General features: G+C 42.3%; 1 protein-coding gene across 4 annotated transcripts in view; it reads right to left on the bottom strand.

Moving 5' to 3' along the window:
• Positions 1-25,786, bottom strand: part of RUNX2 (RUNX family transcription factor 2) — a 158,394-nt gene that overhangs the window by 101,890 nt on the left and 30,718 nt on the right. For 2 of the 4 annotated variants that reach the window (XM_002190851.6, XM_032747712.3), the window contains exon 4: positions 1,346-1,519. The exons of the other annotated variants lie outside the window; for them this stretch is intronic. In XM_002190851.6, coding sequence (XP_002190887.2) covers positions 1,346-1,519 — 174 coding nt within the window. The remainder of the gene's footprint in view (positions 1-1,345; positions 1,520-25,786) is intronic. 4 annotated transcript variants of the gene reach the window in all.

Raw genomic sequence — 25,786 nt, 5'->3', positions numbered from 1 at the left:
AAAAAAACCTGCTCTGGGAAGCTGGGGGGCAGCGGGTACCATGTAATGGGTACCATCAGCATATTTAATATATTAGAAACATTTTACACTAGTTAAAGTTAGACTTCTAGATCTGGGAGAACTTTGCCACAGCTCATGGGAATGATTTTTTTGTTGCAATTCCTTGAGAGCTTTGGGTTCAAATTAACTCACTTCTCTTTCTTACTGCAAATTAATAAACCAGTTGAACTTAAAAAAAGAAGGAAAAGAAAGAAGAAGAAAGCCACAACACTTTGTTAAAACCACTGAGTTTCAACTGGTATCATGTCAAAACCACTTGAAACATGAAACTAGAAATCTTCCTAGGTTGACTCAAAGAGTATGTCTATACTAGGAGTGCTTTACCAGGAAAGGAATGCTGGTGTAAAATGCTGGCAAAGGACTCTGCTGTGGATGCAACTGTAGCAGCAGAAGTGAGTCTTAAATCAGTCTAGGGAATTGAGCCAAGAGCTTTGTTGACAGACTTGTACCTAGGTGAAGTTCTCCAACAATTCTAACAATGGGTCAGGGGCAACACCTCTTTACATCCTGGATAGACACAAACATGTCAGCACAAATTTAGAATCTAGAAATGCCCAAAGTTAGATAGAAGTTGCTTTGAATCTCTTTTGAAAAATTTAACCAGCTCTGACTTTAGAAAGAACAACTTTGCTTTATTTTGTAGGCTTCACTGTTTTGCTGCAAACTTCTGGCATAGCTGCAGTTAAACATCTTATTTCAGCCTTCTAATCTGTGACACATGGTGGGTGCTTTATGATTTCTCTCAGCACAATGAAATCTGTCTCTCAGCATGCAATCATAAATGTTGCATACAAGCCTCACGAGCAACCTTTGGAGATTTCTCCATAACGCAGTTCATTTATTGTAACCATGGTCAGCATTGGTGGTGGAAGGAAACCACTATGTGAGAAGATTGTGTTATTTTTCTGATAAAAATGCCATTAAGTGCTGGCTGCTTCCCTTAACACAACTGCAAAATAACAAGGCTGAATAAAAATATTCATTCTATTGTATACTAAAGGTACTATTGCAACATGGAGAAGGCAGAGCAACGTGGCAGTTAGAATTTCACCAGATCCCTACTCAAATGACCTGGATTGACTATTTTAGATTTATGGCAAAAATATATTTAAAAAAATACATTTTCAGCTTCAAGCACTATAGAAAAATCCACTCCCCACCTAGCTTTGCTTGGACAACATCCCCCACTCTGTAACAGCCTCTTTTACTGCAGCTGAGACACAAATATCCATAAGCAATTGCTACCAATGCCTGTGCAAGTCAAACCTATGGTTCTGTCTCTTACCTGTAATCTGACTCTGTCCTTGTGGATTAAAAGGACTTGGTGCAGAGTTCAGAGAGGGCCGTGGGCTCTGGGTCGGGACCCCTACTCTCATACTGGGATGAGGAATGCGCCCTAAATCACTGAGGCGCTCAGAGAACAAACTAGGTTTAGAGTCATCAAGCTTCTGTCTGTGCCCTGGAAATAGCAAATCATAAAATAAAAGCGTTAATAACAAGATTTAGTAATTTAACACACCCCCAAAAAAACCCCAAAATGGTCTCTAAGGACCTGTTACTAGATTTAATGGATTTACAGGTATCTCAGCTACCCCAACAACACAGAAACATTGTGAGGGGGTTGTGTTTTGGACATAGTTGTGCTGGTGAAAGCCTTATCAAGCACAGCTGTGCCAATACACGTGTAACATATTACAACTTGGATCAAAATAAATACTTATCAGGACACCCACACAAGGTCTTTTTTCTTTTTCCTTTTGCTACTTTAACTACCCTTCCAAAAGCAAGCCTCATATGTACCTACAACTTATCAGCTGGGACAATTACTCCATTCCTGCATTATCCATGCCATGTTGTGGATTTTTGCTATGAAAATGCAAGCTTTTCTTCTCCCCATTTTTTTTTTTTTTTAAACTCTGTTATAGTTAGTCATTAGCTTTCATTCCTCTGGGAGATTTTCAAAAAAGTAATTAGTCCCTGTCAGTTGAGAAGAGCAGTATCCAATGAAAACCTCCAAGACTGCTGGCCAGGACAGGGCCCTACACACACTTGCATGGTTACCTTTCCTCAGTGCTCCTACTGAACTCACCCAAAACAGGCCAACTGCCCCTGGATACATTTGGAACACTCATTTAGGGGTGTTTTGCTGACAAAATATGAAGGGGTAAGTGGCAAAAGCACTGGGATGCCCCCAGTGGTCCTGCTTATGTTGTCATTGAGATGTTTCAAGAGCAAGGGCTTTGCTTCTCTAATGGTTGTATTTTTGCTCCTAGGTTTAATTTCTTTCCAAAGGATGCTCCTTGTCCAATGGTGCATTTGAACATGAGCTGCACAAGGTGTTATTTCTATCATTCAGCACAGGGAGAAAAAGGCATGCATAGAGATTAAGAACAGGACTAATTTTACTTAACTTTAGCCATTCATAAATCAGGCATCTAGTCTAAACTCTTCTAATGTAGACTTCCTCTTCGGTTAATGGAAAGAAATAGCTACTTCCAGAGGGCAATTCATCTCATTTGTCTCTGACAGTTGCCTTAAAACAGCATGATTCACCTCCTCAATTTGCTTTCTCTTCCTACTCTGATCAGAGAGGGAGCACACATGACTGGTTTAATTAGACACTCTCACCATTAGTCAATGTTCAATGGAATGAAGCCTACCCTAAGTTACAGATCAAGGTCACACAAAAAGCCTCTGGCAGATCTGAAAGGAGGACCCAGACTCCTTGATTTCAACCCAGAACCACATCTGCCTCCATCCCTATAAGTAGTACTGGGGCACTGGCACGAGTAATAATTGGGGCGGGGGGGGATATTTTAATGCTTTTAACAATAGGAAGGGTCCCTGGTACAGTTTGGGCTTGAACTCTTTCAAATAATCACCAGTGGCTTGAGATAATCTGTGTTGTCCCTCAGCAGTATGAATACAGCCATCTTCTGGAGTCTACAAGAGTTCAGCTCTGCAGACATGGGAAGATTCTCCCATCAGTCTTTGGGCCATAGAACCAATTCCAATACTGTTTAATTTATTTTAGAAGCAGAAATGAGGTCACAATCTTGAGATTGAACTATCAGGCTACCACTTCTAAAAAAAAAAAAAAGCTTTTTAATAGTACTCACCACAGTACTGAGTACATGGGTTCACACCCTCTGATTGGTACCACAGTGCCAACATGGCACACAGGCAATGCAATATCCAAACTAAATAAATCCAGACTGGATTCAGAGAAATCATAGCTCTAGACAGAGAAGGATTCAGGTTGGGAGATGAGGGCAAACTTGATGGGATTTAAGTCTGGAGAAACTTCTCTAGCAATTTTAAAAAATTAATTAGTTGACCCGTAATTTGGTACTTTGAAGTCTGGGTTTTCTCCCCTGTAATGACTCAGTCTAAAAGCACGGGGTAGGCGGGAACCTTCTCCTTAGGGAGAAAGTGCTGTTCCATGTTACAGCTGCCATGGGTGCCTACTCCTCTCTTCAGAAGGTATCAATTACTTTAAATAGGGAATGATTTTTTGGCTTATAAAAACTCCATAATAGCAGCTTAATTAACAGGGTCACATCCAAACTCTAGTCTTCAGCATTATATTCTCAATCCATTTAAACTAAGATTTGTACAAGTTGGATGCTGCTAAATCTGAAAAAAAATTACTTTTACATATACATGCAGTCATTATTCTCTTGGGATTTCTCCCTCTTCTTTTCCTCCACAATTTTTATGTATTTTATTTTCCCTTTGCTAGTCATATTTTCCACTCTGTTTTTTTAAGACACCTCCTTCCCCTCTGTTTTTTTCTTTTGCTTATTCCTGATCATGCTTTGGTAAATTGAGCAACCTGGGATAGTGGAAGGTGTCCCTGCCCATGGCAGGGTTTGGAACGAGATGATCTTTAAGTCCCCTTTCAACTGAAACCATTCTGGGATTCTGTGAAATTCAAGAGATCTCAAAATAAGGCAAATGTGATACGCCCATCTCCACTCTCAAACACGACAGTCGGTTTTAGCTGGGAATGAATTCACTCCCAAAGTGAATTGTATTTAGAATTTCTGTAGAAAAAACCTTGTTCTGTGTTCATGTAGTGACCTTTTAACTAAAGAACCACTAACAAACTGGTGCATAATCTATTTCAGCTGTCCTCAGGTGACTCAATAAATAACTTACTACACAGGTCACCACCACTCCTGCACTAACCTGTGCCAGATAACCCTCAGCCTTGTTTTCATCACATTATGTTTGGTCATACATAGCTTTGTTAGAAGACAGTTTATACTAAATTATATGTATTATGGCAGAGCTCTGGATAACAGAGCACTTTAGGATGGGCAGGGAAAAAAAAAAGAAGAGAGGGAAAAAAAAGAAGGGGCATACAGGAAGAAGAAAAATGATTTCCACATCTGGTTGAATTGAAATGATCTATAGATGTGTGGGTTTGGGTGTTGCCACTTCCCTCCCACCCACCCCAAAAAAAAAAAGAAAAGTAGGGAAGAGAGAGCTCTATGCACATCTGGAAGACCCCAGGCATCAATGGAACTGCAAGTCCCCAGAAACCAGCGAGGGGCCAAAGGCAGACTTGCCTTCCCCTTCTGGACATTTAAAATTTAGGGTTGTAACACGGAGTCATGTTGTGACAAAGGGATCCACAGAAGGAGCCACAGTCCTTGAGTGAAATATCCCAGGGAGACAAGATGACATTGCAGCTTTGCACATTATGGGTTACTCTGCTTTGATAAAGGCTGAGACGTGCTCACACTGAAAGTAAGCAGGAAACTCAACAAAATCTTTGTATTCAGGAGGTGCTCACAAAGGCGTGTGGGCAATTTAAATAAATGTCTTGCCTTGATTGCAGTGCAGGAAAAAAAAATCCTGTTAAGTATGGAGGAGCCATAAGGTATGGGCTGAAAATGCTCTAAAAAGACCTTCTGAGTAGCACATAAGCAGCAGGAATGAAATATGTGATACATGTTTAAAACTCATTCCACAAGCTGCTTTTCATCTCTCATTGATATATGTGTCCGTTGACAGAGAAATTCCTGATCCCAGGGGAGTGTGCTAAGAAAAGCTGTATTCCTCAGTCTCAGCACTGAGGCGTAATTTTATTTCAGGAAAAAAGATTAGGGTAGCAAGTGTGGATAGCTGAGGGAGAATCCATGATCTGCTGCAGCAGTGAGTACATCAAAAAGCAATATAAAAGCTATGTGAAGAGTAGAATAAAATAGTGTTACAGCTACCCCAATGCGTGCAACACTTCATTTAGTGCCTGTTGCTCTATTGCAAATATGAATGTGTAGAATGGATTGGGCTTGGAGGGGAAAAAAATGCTTGTGGACATAAGCAGTCTTGGATGTGAAATGTTGTCAAAAATAAATGGAAGCTGAGTCTCTGATTAAGGATGGGACCCAGTGGCCACTGGAAAAGATAAAGTCACAAGTGAGGAGATGGGAAAGAGATGGAAAAAACTGAGAGTTAAAACAAGCTGTTCTGATTTGTCTGCTGGCACAGTACAAAACATGTTGGATATCATAAATCCAGCGTTTGCTGCAAAATAACAAGAAATATTCTATCTTTCACCACTGCTCCACTGTTTCTAGCCAAACACCAACCTGAGTATAAATTTCTGGACACAGAAACATTGTCATTAATCCCCTCCAGTGCCAAGATTGGCCATTTTACATGAATCAAATCAGTACTGAGAGTGCTATAAGGTCAGTGAAAACTGCAGCCAGCCAGTCAGTGCTTGTGCTGCTGCTTCCACTCGCCAGCCCAGCCCAGCCTCAGAACATGTTTGTGTGGCCCAGGGAAGCTGATGTTCAATTATCACATCCCAGGCATGGCAGAAGATGTGAGGAGTCTTCATCTCCAGCTTAATCATTTCAGTTTAAACTAAGCAAAGGACTGCCTCCCAGATCAAAGCAAGGCAATCGTGAGTCTGCTGGATGTGGTAACTGGAAAGGGACGTGAGCTCGTCTCTCATCGCTGAACTTCCACTGCTCTGCTGGAGAAGGCAAGATGTAAATCGGGCTGTGGAAGAGGCTGACTTGCAGAATGTAAATGTGGTGTTGATGCTTGAAGATTTTTACCTCCTCAGGGAGGAGGGGTGTGCGTTTTTATCTTTCAGCTTGTGGGTGTGGAACTGAAAACTAATCAGATTATGCTACACGTGGCTTTGCCAGATGCTGACACTCAGGGACTCCCTTTCTTTGTACCGTGTACACCACCCACCAGCTTTTTTGTGTGGTTTTTTTTTTCTTCCTGGTACCCAGGAGATCTGGTTACCAGATTTTCAGCAGATGCTTTTATCACTCTCCACTGGGCTAGCTATTTTCAGTCATCACCCAGTTGTATCTTTTTCTGCTTTTGCCTTAACAAGAAGTATTGTGGGAGTCAGGTGTCTCCATAAAAGAGCCAAGGGATGGCAGGAAAGGTCATGGCAGTAAGAGCCTGTGCTGTCACCTGCTGGAGACACATTTTCTGGGACATCCCAAGCAGAATGGAGGGTGATGACCCATTGTGAAATGCCACCATGGCTTCTGTCAGCTCTATGTCACAAATGTGCTCAGCACCACATAGTGAAGTTTGGAGTCATTCCATGAAGTGACTACAGCTGGAAAAGGTAGATAAAAATTCTTTGAACTCAAGGGCTAGTAACCAAGGATTTTTACAGCTCTGGGTTCAGTGAACCAACAGGAAAAGGGACTTCAGGTTAAGGGGTGGCAGAAAGTAGAAGAATCATCCAGCTCATGATCTGTGAATTTGTGGTCTCTGCACCTCTGTCTCTTGACTCCAAGAGAAACACAACAGAGATCAAGAACCCAAGTTTTGATTATTCCTACTCTTTTCCAAAGGTGAAGTGCTTTAAAAAGGTAAAGAGTGGGCACATATTTTCCTTCTAACCCTATATGTCTTTGAAACAAGCCCTCTGATTTTTTCTCTTTTAACCCTGGAGCACCAGCAGCATTCCAGTGCACTTTGTAGTGTTTACTCTTCTGCATGCACATTGTAGAAGACAATTTCACACCACAAAAAAGACAAGCTACCTGTCCTCTGAATTTTGTCACAAATTCTCCTTAAATTGTCTTTGCAGATCTACCTGCATTTCATCCTGTTTGGTGTTGTGGATCAGGGGTAACTGGAAGGTACTGATATGGGTGTGACTGAATTCAGCTACAGGCTGATAAAGCTGAAGTCAAGGGACCCACATTTATGCCACAGTAAAGGAGTTGAGACCTGAGCCTAAGGCTTCCTAACAGCTGTTGTGCAGGGACTGAATAATGCTGAGCATTCACCATGAAGCAAAAATATTCACTGTTCTGTTACAAATTTCAGACAATACTTTACTGCAGCAAGATGTCACTCCAAAGCAGTGTCAATCTATGCACTGGAGGTAAAAATAAGGGAGCTATAAACCAGAAGATTCACATTAGCTCTTTGCAAAGAAAAAAAACTCTGAAGAAAGTCGTGAGGGTCCCTCTTATGTCCCTTGTCTTGTGACAAATTGTCATTGGGCTGATTTCTCCCCACCCAATCCTACTGAATGCACCCAATCCAAAGTTCATGGAAAAAACCCCAAAACACAAGAGCCAAACAATTTTTGCCCAGGAAAGGAGAAAGCTTGGAACCCTTCCAGTCTCTTAGGTAAAGACACAATTATGAGAAGAAAAATATAATCCACCCAAGAGACATAATTACATAATTAGGCCATAGGCTGTGAATAGGAAAGGTTCTTATAGTTCATAAAACAAGGAGCTACATAGGTGCAGTAACTGTAGTTAATTCACTCAATGAAGAAAAAAAAAAGTTTGTTTTTTAAATAGCTAAGGGCACCAGTTTGCATTAGACTGGGAGTTTAGTCTTCTGACTGTACACAGAGCCCTGTTCGTGCCAACAGGAGTCACTCAGGCGCAGGCAGAAAACAAGCCCCTGTCTCTTTTTGTTCTTAAAAAAGGCATATTTTTACCCAAAGAAGCTAAGACCTGTACCTGAAACTACTGCAGAGAAAAGGAAATAATAAAGACAGACAAATGCACACTGTGGAGGGGCTCAATTCCTCTGAAACAGATCTAACGTATTTCCATTTGCCAAAATCCTAATGACACCCTCCTCCCTGAGCCCTGCTCTGCAGACTACTGGTATGGATCCAAAAGGGCCAGATCCAGATCCTGGGGGTACCAGGGACATTTCCATCTTCCCAGAGCTGTGGCTTCTACCCTGGGTGAGCAGAGGCAGAAGGAACTTGGAACCTCAGCACTGAGGACAAGCCAGGATGCCTATGGAGCATCTCTGGTGTCAATGGTCATCTCCCCACCTGATTTATGGTGAGCAAAGGAAATGTCCTCTCAGCTCATCCTGCCAGGACAAAAAGGGTAGTTGGAGTGAGGAAGGGTGAAAAGAAGTGACCCAAGGGGGTGTAACCTGTGTCCTTTTGTACCCATGGGAATGACTCTAAAGCTTTGGGGTACAAAGTGCTTTCTAAACTTCAGCTGGGAGCCATGAAGAGCATGGACACAGCTGAAAGGTAGACCAGAGGCTGGGGGTTTTCAGCAAACTGCAACAGCTGCAAAGGAGCCTGCTGCTCACAGAATTTCTCTACACAGTGAGGTGAAGAATGCCTCCTTGGAGCAGGGCTCCAGGCTGCTCGTCTGACAGCCAAGGGACTGATGGGGGCAGGTGGCAGGGGCCGAGCTGGTCAGGCACTGCAAAGGGAAGGGTTTATTAAAGCAGCAAAATTGCAAGATTTAACAAATGAAACCAAAACAGTGCTTTGAGAAAAAGGACAGGCTGAGCAGGAAAGGGCTCGAGTGGGCTTGCTTTTGCACCAGTTCTCTCCTATTCTCCAACTAATCCAGAGCTGCAGGACTCGTGCAGCCCTCTGCTCTGACTGCTTAAGGTGAATGAGCCAGGTCTGCCCTTGCTGCAGTGGTGGGGTTGTTCCTTTCTTTTTTCTTTTTGAAAAAATTTCTAATTCTGATTAGGATTTTGAAGCTTGTTCTGCAAATTTGAGCAACACACCATAGGATCATCAGTCCAAACAGGCCAGGTCAGGGAAGGAGCAGGTGGGACCCCCTTGCTCCACAATGCCCTGCCTTCACCTTTATCCATCCTTGATGAACATAAAGGAATCTGTGTTCACGTGTGCCAGGAAACCAGCTAAACATTGCTGGTATGGCTGCTTGTAGACATTAAAGACAACTCATATAAACAGAGACTGTCACGCAAGTCTCGGTCCCTGCCTTAGCTCCCTTTGCATGCTGGTATCTGTTACACTCTCCCCCTCCTTCTCTCTCTTTTTTCATCAGGAGCAGGGATGAGGGAAAACAAGGGCAGTCCCAAAAAGCTCAAGAGCTCCTCATTCTGATTTATCATCCTCATGAACGCAGCAAAATCTTTGAGTAAAGTTTCCCCCCACCCCCCCACCAAGAAGGTAGCTATCCTGCAAATATCTCACCAATTTCTGCTGCTTGTTTGCTGGGGCACCAGGCAGTAAAAATCATAGTGAAGAAGGGGGTAAAGGAGGGGGAGAGAAAAAAAATCTCCTTGAACTGGCTTCCCTCCAGCTGGCAGGAGGGGATGGTTTTTTTAACGCTTGTGAAACCTGATTACTTTAAAAGAATAAGAAAGGGGGGGGGGGGGAATGATGTAAACACAGCCATTAAACCAGACTTAAGGCGCTTAGTTTAAATCTAGTGTAGAGCTCTGGGATGCTGCACTGCTCTCTAGACATCAATAGGTGCACTTTCATTTCTGGTTTTGTTTTACACCCCCAAAACCAGGAGTGCACTACACGCTGAACGCTGCGGTTACAGTGGGAATTCAGGCATGGAAGACACAACAGTTAAGCAATAATGGGTGGATGTGTGTGTGTTTGCTATCTTTCAACAGATTGTTTTGCTGTGTTAGAAAACGACTGTGTTTATATCCATGCAGCAGGTTTTAAGCAGACAGTTTAAACTTGAATAAAGTGGGATATTTCTAAAATAACCCTGCTAATACAATTCAGATGGCTAAGGAAACCTGAAAATGTGGTTAAAAAATAAAAAAATATGCCATTTCAATCTACACTGGTGGGTAACATGATCTAAACTCTGAAAGAAAACCGTCTTTACAAGTTCAGCTTGAAGGATTATCTTGTGTATCAGCACCCTCTGTGGCAGAGTAGCATTTATCCACGTATCCACCCATGTTAATGCTGTTGCACAATTTACTACAGCTGTGATAGACAGATAATTGCTTTATCCACCCAAGTGTAATAAACGGAGTCTGCTATGTTAATCCTTGTGTTCTTATTGTCGGCAAATGCCAAGTAAGGGAGAGACGTACACTGAAAACTCTGTCCTCTCCTTCCAAAACTACTGGAGTTTACTCACCCTCAGACCTGCTAAAGTGTTCTTACTGCATTCCACTCCCCTGTTTGCAGCGCCAAGTATTTTGAGTAGTATCAAGTTATTGTTACATAAAGGGCACCTACACTGAGGCTATATGGAGGCAGAAGCCAGGATGTAGCAGCCTTTAGGAAAAAAACAACCAACCAACCAACCAACCACCCTCAAACATCTTTTCCTACTCAGTAAGTAAAACAGGCCAAGTATTTTCTGTTCCTGGGCATAGCACAGAAAGTAATTACCTGTCCTTCTAAAACTGGACATCTATTCAGTTTGTGTGGAGTCTGTCTGACTGCTGAAAAAATGTCATTTAGCTGCTGGCCGATCGGTGTTTCCACAAAAATCTATAAAGATTTTTTATTTTGAATGTCAAAAACAGGCGTATCCTTTAAAAGGTTTACAGATTCCTGGCGGCTCCATGAGCTTAGGTTTGTGGCATCAAATTTGTAATGACAGTTTGATGGATGCCTCCCTTTCTTCCTCCTGAAAGGTATAAGGAATTGGTGGTTTCCCAATAAAAATTACACTTAACACCATTCTTTGCTTTTATTTTTACTCTCAAATGCGTAAAATGTCTGGTGCTGCTGGCAGTGAGTGGGTTCATGGGGTAACTTTCATGTTACACGAGGCATTCAACTTTCTGTGTACTCAGAGCTCTTGCACAAGCACCTACATGATGTGCAAGTTCTGGGGAAGGACAGCCTTAAGCAGCACATAAATACTGCAGCTGGGCTTAAGAGAAGAAACATTGGCCTGAAGATGTTGCCAACAATCCTGCAGGTGAGTGGCAGTTTTTAACCCTTGTTATGCTCCACCTTTCCCTGCCAATGCCAGCAGGGACATTTCTGGCTCAGGTGGAGGCTGAGATGTATTAACTTCTACTTTCAGGTCTTCAAGAGAAAGAAAAAGGGTAGGTTTAGATTAGATATTAAGAAGAAATTCTTTACTGTGGGGGTGGTGAGATACTAGTAAAGGTTGCCCAGAGAAGCTGTGGCTGCCCCAACCCTGGAAGTGTTCAAAACCAAGTTGGATGGGGATTGGAGCAACCTGGTCTAGTGGAATGTGTCCCTGCCCATAGAGGCAGGGGCTGTTGGAATGAGATTTTTTTAGGTTTTTAAGGTCCTTTTGAACCAGAACCATTCTATAATTCTATGATTTAAAAGATAAAACACAGCCATAGAGGATGAATGGATGGGGGTTGGGTGTGACAAAGTTGCCCACTGACTATCACTACTGATATTGAAATGGAAGGTGTTTTATGTATCTTCTGCCAATTAATAGCTGATACTTCCTTTAATAACTTGGATGATGCAGTACAAAGCACAATTAGAAAATCTTTAGATGACATCCAGTAAGGTGGAGTTTCAGACTTGGAGAAATAGGTCAGAATTCAGAATGAACTTACCAAAGAAGAGAAATTGTGCTTGACATGTCATTAGTAAGATGACATGCAGTAAAAGTTAAGTGCTTTGTGTTACACTTTGGAGCAAGAAGCCAAGTGCACCACAATGACAAACCTATTAACCAGCAGCCCTGCAGAGGAGATCTGGGGGTGGCAGGGAGTTGCAAGTTAAATATGAGTCAATAACGGAATTTTGTTTCTTTTTCTTTTCTTTTTTTTTTTTTTTTTTTTTTTAATGAAGTAAATACATTTCTGGGAAAGATTAATGGTCATGTTGCATACAAGACATAGAAGGTATCTATTACAGGCTGCTCAGAAGTGGTGAGACATCAGCTGGACTGCTTTATCCAGTGTGGGACACCACCCTCTAAGAAAGCTGTAGACAGATGAGAGAGAATCCAGAGAAGAGCAACAGGAGCGATAACAGATTCAGAAAGCATGAGCAACATGGAAAAGTTGAAGGAAATACATTTGTTTAGTCTAGAAAAGAGGCGAGCAGGAAAGGACATGATAAGAGTAAAATGTTTTCTACAGAAAATGGTAATCAATTGATCTCTGTGTCAGCTGAGAACAGCACAAGAAAAAGCTGCCTTCAGCTGATGTAGAGGAGATTTAAGAGATTAATGTATAGTATTAGCAAATTCCTTTTTAAGTATAAAGGGAAAAAAAAAGCCACCACAAACTCCAGACTTGGTAAGTAAGTGGAAGGCTCAGTACTGGAGGATTTAAAAATTTGGACAGAAGTCAGTGATGATCTAAGTATATCTAATACTTCCTCTGAGGAAAAATGGACTAGGCTGCCTGAGGTTTCTTTTTAGCCCTACTGTTCTGGGGCTGAGTGATTGTCTGTGCTTGGTGAAGTCACGTACACAATACTTGAAACATGAGTCCATGCAGTCAGCAGCTCCTGCTAACTGAGGGCCTGATGCTGCAAAGAGCTCAGGAGCTTGAGCTGCCATGAAAGGGCAGAGCAAAATGCAGGCAGTGTCTGCTCAGTTATTCCTGACTACAGAGAACCCATGGGGGTTTGGAAACGCTGGTCTTAAACCCTCTATTCCAGGGTTTCCTACAGCTCTAACTTCAGAATAATTATCATTTCTTTGCCTCACAGTAGATATTACAAGACTGACCTCATCATTTATTTAGATAGCAGGGCTTGGAGTGTCTACTAGTTTTTGAGGAATGCACAACAAACTAAAACTAGAATTTTGCACCCAATTATTGAGAGTATTCCTATAACCAGGGAAGGTCTGGATCCTAATCCATGATTGGTTTTGGTTTTTGCTTTCTTATCTGTGCGTCTGCTGGTTACTCAAAGAGAGATGGTCCCACAAAGAGTAGCCTTGGCCATTCTCTAGCTAAAACTTCTTTCCATGCCAGTGTGAAGAACAAGAGACACCAAAATGACAAACTTCTTGGGGAAAAATCCCAAACACTAAGCGCAGAAGCAAAGATTCTGGACAAGCTAGGCCTTCTATAAGAGTGTAGGGAACTCCTCAATGCAGTGGACTATAAGGTCCTAGGATCTTCTAACAAGACAGCCTCATTATTTACACTATTTCTTCCTGAAAGTGTTCAATTAGCTCTGTTGGGATTTTGGGGTTTTTTTGGTGGAAAGGAAAGAAAAGCTCCTTTCTGCTGTGAGCTACACAAATCCAACTCCCATCCTTGCTACAGAAACTCCATCCCTGCATACATTCATCTCACACCAACCCCCTGAGCTCTAAGAATGGCTGCATCACCCCAGACCAGCTGTTTATTAGCACCATGCCCAAAAATCGTGAGATGCACATTGCAGACCAAACCTGAGCCTGTTCTTACGGGCTCTGCAGGTTGCTAATTCAGTGCCTCAGCCAGGTGTTCAACCTGCTCAGGGGTGATGCCTCCTACAAAAGCGCCAGGGGGGACAGAGGGGAGTGACACAACCTCATTCGGCCGCGAGGAATGTGAGATTTTTGTGAAGGGCTCTGGCAGGGGGCTGACCCTTCTGCCGACAGTTGTTAAAGTTTGTTTAGTGACGGGGAGCCTCCTATGAACCTAAAAACAATAGGAAAACAGAGTCCCGGAGAATAAATCTCGCCCCCTGCGCGTTTGGCTACCAGAAGGTAACAAATCCCCGGGAATGCGGGCGGCGGGCGATGCTCCTGTGAGACGGAGCTGGAGGGCGGCCAACACAAGCAGCGGGTGATGCCATTCAGAGAGCGGAGAACGGCGCGGATGAACCCCAGGAAAAGGCTGGGAAAGGCTGCGGGTACTGCAGGAACGATGTCTGCGACTGCTCCTGCAGGGAGCTCCTCAGGAGCTCATCCCAAAGAAACCCCAAATGCCTCTTCTACTGCTTCCAGCCACATCAGATTGAGTAGAAAGTGAGAGTCTCCTCAAAACCTGTCAAAGGAGATCAGTCCAAAAAGGACCTGGGTTTTATTTATGAATCCAAAAATCTCCCTTGCCCACACACCAGGAGAACTCAGAGGTTTTAACTTTTGGTCACCAGACAGGACACAGCATATGAGACAAGGAAACCAGTGACCTCAACAGGATTTTAAAAAGTAGAATCTAGTTCACAAGCTGCACCTTTACCCTGCTGTAACTACTTAATTTTTTCACTGATAAACAGGGTTCTGCTTAAAGGAACTTTAGACAAGGGCCTGGAGTGATAGGACAAGGGGAAATGGCTTTAAACTGAAAAAGAAGAGAGTTAAATTATATTTTAGGGAGAAATTATTTCTTGTGAGGGTGGTGAGGCCCCAGCCCAGAGAAGCTGTGGCTGCCCCATCCCCGGGAGTGTCCAAGGCCACATTAAGACTTGGCGCAACCTGATGCGGTGGAAGCTGCCAGGTTCCAAGGGGCTTGGAATGAGATGATCTTTAAGTTCCCTTCCAACCCAAACCCTTCTGTGATTCTATGATGCTGTGTGTGCAATCCACTGGGAAAAAAAAAGGAAAATCCAGGAAGCATAAACTGTAAATGCCTAGTTATAAAATGCACAAGTTGTCCAAATGGGCAGCTGTGTAACTGATGGCTTTCAAAGATGTATACAAGCACATACATACAGCTGTGTGGGGGTAGATAGATAGATAGATAGATAGACAGATAGATAGATATGCCTGCTTCCAGCTTGGAAAGATCTTAGAACATATTGGATCATCACTGGCAGGTGTTTTGAATAATGTATATTTTATTAATATTTTGGTGCATCATTCAGTTTGGACACCGACTATAGAGCACCAGTGGAAACCATCCCTACAATGAAAGAGTGGCAAGGATATTTTATTCTGCTCTACTAAAGCAGGCAGAAATAACACTGAAGTACTTAAATTCTGGAAATACTCATTATCCCCGTGCTATTAATATCACCTCAATAGCTTGTTCTATTTAAAGCAAGTTTCTTTCTTTGGGTTTTATTGTGTGGGTGGCAAATCCTTATTTAATTCAGAGGATAAAAATGTATGACCCTACAATTGGAAAAATGGGATTGTCTGGGGCCCAAGCCATCTGCCAGAGCCATGAACAGAGGCTTTGCCACCATCTTCAGTGGGAGACAGCCTGGCCTTAAAGACTTTACAGCTTGTACAGACTCAAATTTTAGTATTTGCTTTGATTTTAATGTCATATGACTCATTTTAAGGAATACTATCGCTGCTTCCACTGTAATGGTTACAGTTCTGTCTCTGCAGGACCAAAACTTGATCCCTCAGTTATGGAATTTAGGTACGAGCCCTCTAGTCTACCTCTTAGCCCCACTGTTTGCTTTTTTTACACAAAGAAAATAAGGCACACTCCAGCCATTGGCTCTGTGGTTTAGAGGACAACACTTACATAGGAGAGTTTCCTTCTTCTGTAAGTACAACCCTGATTTAATTCCATCAAAGAATGATGGAAAATAGAACGCAAAGTGTTCTTCCCTTTTGTCCAAGAAAAGTAAATTGAGCAACCCTGGTGATGCTGAAGAAATTGGATATCTTCTACTAGTGCCTTGCCTTGGTTTTTTTAATAAGCAAAACTCATCTGTCTTAACCAATTTAAATGAAGTAAAAAGGCAACAACAGAAAAAAGCGATGGAAAACTTTTTCCAGCTTCAACACAAACGCTGAGGAAGTCAAAGCTTAAAAAAAGAAAGTTATTTTTTCACTAAAAGTCTGCAGAGAGCTCAGCACTATGAAAAATGAAGAAATCTAATTTTTAACTCTTCTCCAGGTAGGATGGATCATTCCTTGTCCTTTCACTCCAGCTTCCCACAAGGTCCATGGGATTATTCTCCTTTTGGCAGCACAAGGACGTTTGGCTGTGAGTGTCCTCATCCTTGACCAGTTTTAAGTTATTCTTTCCTCGACAAAGGATTCCATGTGCTAACAATCCCCTTTCATCAAAGGACCAGCATTAAGACTGAACCCTTTCTAATGCCTGGTGGATTTAGATGGCCAAACTACTGCTAAGAGTGTCTGCTGTCAAGTCTAACCCCCAGCAACAGGCAGCATTTCTGACATCATACTGGTTTAAAATTACATGTCTTGTTATATACACTCCTTTCTCCATGATGCTGATATTTCATGGCATCATTTGGACAGAACATCCATCCCTACCCTCACTCTCTCATCAGAGTGTGGGGGTAATTTGCTTCCAGCACATCACTCGGATTTGAGACTGAAAAGTGGTTTATCCTGTTTTGCTTTTCTGTGATAAAGTTTCTTGATATACATCTGAGAATGGCTGGTATTATTGCTTGAAAACATTTTGATTGTATTTCTTGCTTTCTTGTTGATTGGGTTATAATTCACTAAAATAAATAGATGCACACTGTTTATGATGAATTTAAAATAAAGGTCATAGCTTGTTCACTCGACAGTTAAGACAACCAAACTGCTACTAAACTGAGATTTTTACACCTTGGCATTTACAGAATCACAGGATCAACTCGGTTGGAAAAGACCTTTGAGATCATTGAGTCCAAACTATGACCTAGGACCACCTTGTCAACCAGACCATGACAATAAGAGCCATATCCAGTCTTTCCTTAAACACATCAAGTGACGGTGACACCATCACCTTCCTGGGCATCCCAGTCCAATCACCTGTTCTGTGAAGAACTTCTTCCTAATGTCCAGCCTAAACCTCCCCTGGAACAGCTTAAGACTATGTCTTCTTGTCCTGTCTCTGGTTGCCTGGGAGAAAAGACTGACTCCCAGCTGGCTGCAGCCTCCTGTCAGGGGGTTGTAGAGAGAAATAAGGTCCCTCCTGAGCCTCCTTTTCTCCAGGCTGAGCCCCTTTGCCAGCTCCCTCAGCCCTCCTCAGAAGACTTGTGCTCCAAGGCGCACTGTAATTAAAACCTGTCCTTGCATTTCCCTTCACGTGTGCATTAAGTGGCCTCCCTTAAAGCCAGGTTGGCTTTCCATTGGCTGTGGTCTCTCCAAGTCCTGTTGCCTATCCCAAATTCAAGCATAACTCATTGTGATGGCGTTTCTCAGTTATGCAGGTTTGCTGTGTACACATGACGGTAAATTCCTTCCATGGCTCTAATTTTGTTCCGAGGCAGCCCCAATTCTTGCCGCTTCAGTACACTGAAAGCAAGAGTACATGTGTGTGTGTATGCAAACAAACACACCAGCACCCTCACACGTGCTAAAAACGACATTTTTGTGTCTGCTCACAAGGAAAAAGAAGGATTAATTATGCACAAACATAACAACTTTCTGCAGCTCTGCCTAGAGATGTGAAAGAGAAGTGGCCCTGTACTCACGTCTCTTCTGAGAATTCTGCCATATGGTTTTAACAGAGGTTTATTTCCTGCAGCAAGAGAGGGCTGCAGATTCTCAATCCAACCAAAATAATTATGCAGACAATTTCACTCCATTACTTGCAGTGGAACCCAAGCTGTGTGGTCCTCACATGCTTGCTGACACCTTTAAAGAGACATTAAGCCATTTTTACATAAAATTCACTTAATGGGTGGGATGTAGGATGAATTTCCTGGAAGATTAGCACCTGTCGTGTTGCATAAGGCTTGCATCTGACTGCTGCATGAATTCCTTTGGTTGGTAGACAGCAAAAATTTGATTGAAGTCTCCAGAATACAGCAAAGAATAAACCATATCTGTACAGAGGGAAATTTCTCCCCTTGCTGAGGTTTCCTACCCAATTTTTTTACCTCCCACATTTGACCCCAAAATAGCACAGGACATAAGTACAACTGGGTGCCCTACATTAAGTACAAGGAAATGGAAATACGGCTTTACATTTCAGTGTTGGGTTGTGCTGCAAGCACAATGCAGAGAGTTTTCTGAGAATGTTTTTCTCAGAGCCACCCTGGGATGCAGATCTTTTCCCTCAGCTAGTGAGATGGCAGTATAAAACCTCCAATCTTTCAATCAACAGTAGGTAAAGAATCCAGGGAAAATGAAACTGCTTTGACTCGAAACAATAAAATGTGTATTAAAACATCACCTATCCAACTCTAAATGTAAACCACAGGAATACTGTAAAAACAGGGATGTTAACCAAGACACACAGTGATTAAAGAACATTTTAAAGGGAGAAGGGAGACCACCCTTAAAGCATGGAAATATCCCTTTTGGACTAAAATGCAATTTGTTGTTTTTTGGTTTGGTTTCTTTTTTAGTTTTGGGCAACTGTGCCTGATTTTAGTTACAGTAGCTCGTTTATGGAATTAGCAAACATACTACATTTCAGACAAGCAAATCCAATTAAATCAGAAGAAAGCACACACATACTTTTACTGTACCAATGCGTCTGTGGTGTCAGAAAGACACAATTCCAGGTGGCAAGGGGGATGAGGGAAGGGGAACAAGTTTTTCACTGGATTTCAGGATTTTTCATAGTGTAAAATGATGATTGCTTCAGATCAAAAAGGTAAATGCAAAGAAATAATCAACCGGGGCAATGAGAACAGAGCAGAAATGAGGTAAATACCAGCAGCAAACCACAGGGCATGACTGAATGGTGCAGGAGGTTGTTTTCTTGATGGTTTGTAAATCTTGCTACTGCTGGAGGCCACTGCACGAGCACCTTCCTGTGCTGGGCACAGGAGCTCTGCAACGGTTAATGGCACACGCTGCATGTGTGTGGCCTGAGCAGCGAGGAAACCCAGCAGGAAACACGGTTCTAATCTTTTTCTAGTGGCAATTTCAACATTATGCTACAGATAAATTATGGTAATGTAAATAGTAAAATCCATTTCTCAGTTCTTCGGCTCGAAGCCTACAGCTGCCTCAGATTTCTGCAGGCAGGACAGGCAGAGGACACTCTGCTGCAGGGCAGAGGTTTGTCTCAGCTCCTGACAGTGCCATATCTATGGCAGTCTCATTTCTGCTTTCCCTGCCATGTTTAATCCCTTTGTGTTGTAAGCTCTGTGGAACATGGTAATGAAAAATCCTCTCCTAGCCACGGAGTCACAGAATCACAGGATGGTTTGAATTGGAACGGACCTGAAAGATCACCCAGTTCCAAACCTTCTGCCATGGGCAGTCATGCCTTCCACTAGACCAGCTTACTCCAAGCCTCATCCAGCCTGGTCTTGAACACTTCCAGGGATGGGACAGCCACAGCTTTTCTGGGCCACCTGTCTCAGTGCCTCATTACTTTCTGAGTAAATAATTTCTTCCTCACATGCAATCTACATCGCCTCTCTTTCAGTTTAAAACTGCTCTCCCTTTTTGTATCATTCTGTGCTTGTGTAAAATAGTCCCTCTCCTTTTTTTTTTTTTTCTTTACAATCCCCCTTTAAATGCTAGGTTGCAGTGAAGTCTCCCTGGAGCCTTCTCTTCTCCAGGATGAACAACCCGTCCTGTCCTCACAGCAGATGTGCTCTAGCCCTCTGAGTGCCCTCAACATGTCCATGCCCTTCTTATGATGTGCATCCTAGAGCTGGATGCAGTATTACAGGCAGTGTCTCACAAGAGCAGCATAGAGAAGAATCCTCTCCCTCACCTGCTGCCCACTCCTCCCCAGGACACAGCTGGATTCCTGGGTGTGAGTGCACACTGTTGCCTCATGTCCAGCTGTTTGTCCACCAGAGTCACACACCTTACTACAAAGATATTGCAGTTCTGATAAAATTACAGAAGTGTACTGACCATCATCAAACAGCTCTTACTAATACAACCAAATAAGGTTGGTTTGTTAAGCTCACAGACTTTCTAGGTCCCACACAATGAGCAAAAAAGAACCACTGAAGATGTCAGCAAGAGTGTAGTCTTTCTGTGGCACACTAAAAAAAGCTACAAATGTATTTTGATCCAAGCTGGATTTAACAATGCTCTCTCTCCCCCAAATCCTCTGTTTTCAAAACAAAACTGAAATTTCAGGCCAACATTTCCTGTGGTGATCATTGTGGTTAAACACTATTTGTCAGTTTTTCATGCTTGATAAGGTCTCTCGGCTCTGTAGCGGAAGAATTGCTGTCAACTGAGCTGTGGCAACTGGAGACAGCGTTTTCACCCAGCAGGAATGGCCAGATCCAGTTCTCCTCTGAGTTTATGGCAAAACTCCCACTTCAAGAGAAGCAAGATTTAGGCTGATACAGCTATTCCAGTTGGCCTTTGGTTTTGTGGGGAGAAGGGCAGCAGCTTGTGTTATTCGCCAAAACAGGAGGAAAATGTTTGAAAGGATAAGAGTGCAGGGGTTTGGCCAGCTGCACCTACTCTTCACACTACACACCACAAATGTCTAAAGTGGATCTTGGGGGAATTACCCATCGTGGTTTGAGGTTTTAAGGAAGGACAGAAAAAAAAAAGAAAAAAAAGAAAAAAAAAAAAAGAAGGCAAAAGTGCACTCAAAAAGTGCACTGATTCACTCTATAAATTGATTTAACTTTCTGACTGGTTAATTGAAAGTTCAAAGATGCAACCTGGTATATCAAGATGCAGGTCTACTTTGAAATCATTTAACCAAAACAGGTCCCTTCTAAGAAAAGCAATGATTCTTTGAAATATCACCTTCTTCCTTGAGACAATTTTAACTCTCCAGAAACATTTCTCATTAATTTTGGAGTATTATGAGTTAATGTATTTAATACACTTTCTCTCAGTCTGACACAGAGAAGTAAGACCAAACCTGCACAAAAACCTGTTCAATAGGCAAGATCATGACTATCTAAAGAAATTCAATCTTAGTTTGGCAAAAACCCCTAAACATTCATGCTTTAAAAACCCCCAGGAAGAATTATTGTCCTCACCAATGAATCACATCAGGTAACCTGGGGACTTTGCATGGAAATCAGGAACTCGTCAATCAGATCTAAAGGTACTAATCACATGAAGCAGCAGTGAAACTCCTCCATGTGAGGTTGTACTGGCTGGCATTCACCGCCCAACGTGAACATGCTAGTGAAAGTACAATGAGATCTCTGACCACAAATGATAACAGCCTTAGCTTTTGCCATGCCCTGGAGGCACAACTCTGGGAAATGCCAGTGTTCCCTCATCTTTTGTGTAATGGCACAGTCCATTGGTTTCTTATCTTGATGGGGATTTCCACTCATCCTGGTTCTTTAAGATGGAACCTCTGAAGCATTTTTCCCATGCTTGAACAGACTGGATGCCAGTTTACCTGTGGTATTATATGCAGATTTGGACTTTCTTGTCCATGTCAGATCATAAAGAAAGCGTGTTAAAGACACGGAATCATAGGATTTTTTGGGTTGGAAGGGACCTTAAGGACCATCTTGTTCCAGCCCCCTGTCATGAGTAGGGACACCTTCCACTACCCTAGATTGCTCCGAGCCCCATCCAAGCTGGCCTTGGACACTTCCAGGAATGGAGCAGCCACAGCTTATCTGGGCAGCCGGTGCCATGGCCTCACCACCCTCACTGGGAAGAACTTCTTCTTACATCACAGAATCACAGAATTACAGAATGATCTGCATTGGAAGGGACCCACAAAGATCACTGAGTCCAATTTCTGACCCTGTACAGGACAAGGAGTCACACCATCTGCCAAAGAGTATTTAATTGAACATTTCATCAACTAAACTTAAAAGGATGGGCTTGTTAGATATCAGTCTCTTTCCATCACCACTGCTCAGAATTTATTGGTAGGTTCTAGAGCACTTCAGGTTCTGCTCTGTCCCATGTCTTAGAAATGACTGGACTTAAATCAATGTGATCAAAACGATCATTCAAAACATGCTGGATCCTTTCACTGCCCTACCAGCACTAGACTTTTAAGTCTACTTTCTCAAAAATTACAATTTTAATAATTTGCTCTGCTTCTCTGTGAACTTTAAGCCTTTAGAGATGGGGATGTAGAGACGTCAGTTACTGCTTGGGTGTACCAGGTACTCTTTATGGTTGCATCCTGGCCAACATATATGGAGAAGCAGGAGAGAATTTCCCATTTCCACGTTTTTCTCTTCGATGTGAGCTTTTCTTTCGAGTGAAAAGGAGGCATGTTCTGGACAGTAACACAGAAAGCAGTACACCTGGCATCCCAAATTACTCCCATGTGTTCACTGCTGCTAATGAACTATGAGGTTAGCAAATATGAGAGGTTCCACTTCGGAAATATTTATATAGGCAGCATAGAGAAGTGACAGAAAATGAAGCTATTAATTACAAAAGACAACAGAAAAGGTCACTGCAGTATTGTGAGCCACAGTGAAATGGGATTTCACAGTGACCACACTGGTACCGTGCATTTAGAAATGCATCAAGCCAAACTTTTCACAAACAACTTGACGATTTATTACTGTCTGTAATGTAGAAATGAAGTGGCCAAATACTAGCTAAAAAAAAAGTTTTTCTCATTAATGTCAGGCTGCAGAATTCCAGATTAAAACAGCCTGGAGGCTTTCTGCCCTCTAATAGATCTCAATTATTTTTACCCCTTAAGGGAGAAATGACCAACAAAGTTTTGAAGCACCAGGTTTATGGCCAGTACACTGTCAGCTTTTCCAAGAACAGCCTCCATTTTCAGAGATTTCTGACACTGTTGTAGAGCTCACTCAGACTAAAATTTTTCTTTGCCTAAGAAACTATAAATTTTTAAATAACGCTTCAAAAAATAAATCTTGCTTAGGCACTCAGCTAATGGGAACTGACTTTTTTGGAGCTCACTTTCCATTCCCAAAGCAGAAGCCGATCTCAGCAGGATGTTTAATGGAAACCTGGTCAGTGTCCACTCCACAGCCCCTGCTATCCATCACACAGCTTGGACATTCCATCAGCCTGAAGGGGTAACGGAGTGCAGCACAGCCTGGGCTGTGCTCACGTGGCCTCTCCAGGCTGCAGCTGTGCCAGCTGCTGGGGTTATCACACCCTGCCTCTCACTCACTCATCTTCCACCACAGCTACTGCTGATTTGGAGCAGGACTCTGCCAAGCCAGCTTGTTTTGACTGATGCCGATTAGAGGTGCACTGGGGAGTCGTGAGAGGTTGATGAGCATGGGGAGTGTTGTCCTCCACAGACAGCACAGCCATGGCTGGAAGCGAACACCCAAGCAGCCCTCATGTCCCCCAGCCCTTGGGATTCCTCCTGCTTGAGGACATGCAAGGCAAAGCCACATGCCCCTGACACAGATTTATTGTCATGCCTGTGAGTCTACAGGACTCACAAATTTTCCAATTTCCCTGGAGAGCTGAAGTGGGGACCATGAGGCCCTTATGGCAGATGCTTCCACTGTGATGCTCTCTGCCTTTCCTGTTGTATTTGCATTAGATTCCAATGTCAGCTTCTCCCACTGGACATGGCCTTGAGAAATCCTGAATACAAAGTCCATCTGAGCTCAGGAAGGAGATGGCCTACTTCCTTCTCTTTTTTCTCCTTTACAAACATCTCATCTTCATCCACAGAAAAAAGCTAGGAGCTTTCCCATGGACATGCGTATTTATAAACAACCATGCACTGCCCATATTTACATATAATAAGAACCAAATGTCATTCAGGACACCAAAAATTACTACAGGGACAGACACTACTTGCTAGACAACCACAGAGCAGAGAAAATGCCCTGAGGATTGAGAGTTAAGGAACTGGAAATCCTGACTGTTCAAAGAGTCTGCACAAAGTGCAGAAAGCCATGGTAGAAGGCCTGGAACTAGATGATCTTTAAGGATGTTTCCAACCCAAACAATCCTGTCAGTGGAAATTTTAAGTGGAAAATCCAAACTCACTACTTTCTCAAATCCATTGTCTAAGAAGGGTCATAACCTGTTAAGGAATAGCAGCTTAAAGGAATGTGGCTAATAAATCCAGAGATACAAATTTAGATAACTCACTCTGAGCTGAAACAACTGAATGAGTTCTCATTCGCACCGGAAGTCAGGAGCCAGGTCCACAGTCTGCCCTCACACACAGAGTTCAAGATTCTGCTCATTGCCTATGTCCTGGAGAAGTGTTGCAACTTCACCCTCCTCAGCAAGCAAAATAGGCCACAGGGGATTTAAAAGAAAATGTCTAAAATCAGCTGTTGGTTGCTCTATACTCAATATTATATACTGTGGAAATTATCAAGGTAATAAAATGCAAGCTATTTTTTTGTATCCAGAATATCTAAGCAGTAAAGACTAAAAATTTAAAATTTAGGTTTAAAAAATTAGGTAAAATTTAGGGCCTAAAATACCTGCCAAAGTCTCTTTAAAAAAGTCTGTTCCCAAGCAGGCTGAGAAATAAAATAATTTCTGTTTCAAATGAGACCCTCAAAACACCCTTTCCTGTAAGTGTTGTAGGCTGCAGGGAGAACTAACAGATTAGGTTTATGCAAACAATAAACCCAGGGATTAAGAGGATTCAACAGGTAATTTTTAAAAGAGAATGTTAATATAAATCCAGAAAATTGGCTTGGCAATTGCCAGTACAGGACTATACAGACACATAGCCACTTTCCAGGGTGGAATGGGTTACCAAGTCCTGATCCTGGATGGTGAAGATCCGCACATGTACTCCCTGCCTTGGTGAACATGCAGTGATTCTACTTATCTTAAGCCTCTTTTATTGAGGGCTAAGATAAATCAAATCAACTTACATTTATGGGGGCCAAGAACACCTTCCAGGCAGCTGCTGCAGCTCAGCTGACATGGAAACAGAGACATCCCGTGTAACTCAGTCGTGCAACTAAGCCCTGAAATTTTCTTGGTATGGGTTCAACTGGAAACTGAAATTAAGTGCAATTTCAGGTCTACCTTCTTGCAGAGCAAAGTGAGGCACAGGTCTAGTGTTAGCACTTCACAGTAGGGCAAATTCCATGCATACATACCAAAGCTATAATGATTCTGTAAGTTAAATATAATATAAACAGCTTTGTTTGTGTTGAAATACTTGAACATCTATCTACAGGATTAGGAGTCTGAATAAAAGAAGCACACTAGTGTACAGGAATGAAAGGATGATAATCATGGAATGGACAACAAAAACTGGTGACTGGCTGTTTCATAAGCATGCTGTACTATTATGTATATATATGCATATGTAGGAAAGTAACATAAGAAAAGAAAATGCAAAAAACTCAATAGAACCCCAATAAGAAAAATTTAAATGTTAAACATTGTCTCATTGAATAAGCGAGACTGTGGTTGGAAGTACAGCAAGAGGCATTTATACAAGACCTCAACATTTCAATCCTCTTTGCAACATAAAAACCAGAGAAAAAATGGTACTTTCACAAAAAGGCCAAATTTAAACAGCAGTGTTCCTCCCCATCAGGCAGTGTATTCACTGTTGTTTCACATGTGCTGTGTCTAAAAAGATATAAAAATATCTCAGCATTGTGTGCATCCTATTAATTCTGCATATACTCATCTTACTGTTCCATCAAGCACGGGATCAAAGGTTTTCTTTATGTGCAGGTGTGAAAGCTGTGTACAAATGAAGGAATATATTCCTGGCTATTCAGTCTGTAGGAGTACATGAAAGAACCCAGTTATGACAATCCAGGTGATTCATTTTTACTCTCAGCTAGGATTCCTGGGCCACAGAGCTGCTTCTTCCCTCTTTGAAT

The sequence above is a fragment of the Taeniopygia guttata genome, chromosome 3 (genome assembly GCF_048771995.1).
Source record: "Taeniopygia guttata chromosome 3, bTaeGut7.mat, whole genome shotgun sequence".
Classification (NCBI taxonomy): domain Eukaryota; kingdom Metazoa; phylum Chordata; class Aves; order Passeriformes; family Estrildidae; genus Taeniopygia; species Taeniopygia guttata.
Note: the sequence above shows the minus strand (reverse complement) of the source record. Positions and strands in the feature narration are given on the sequence as shown.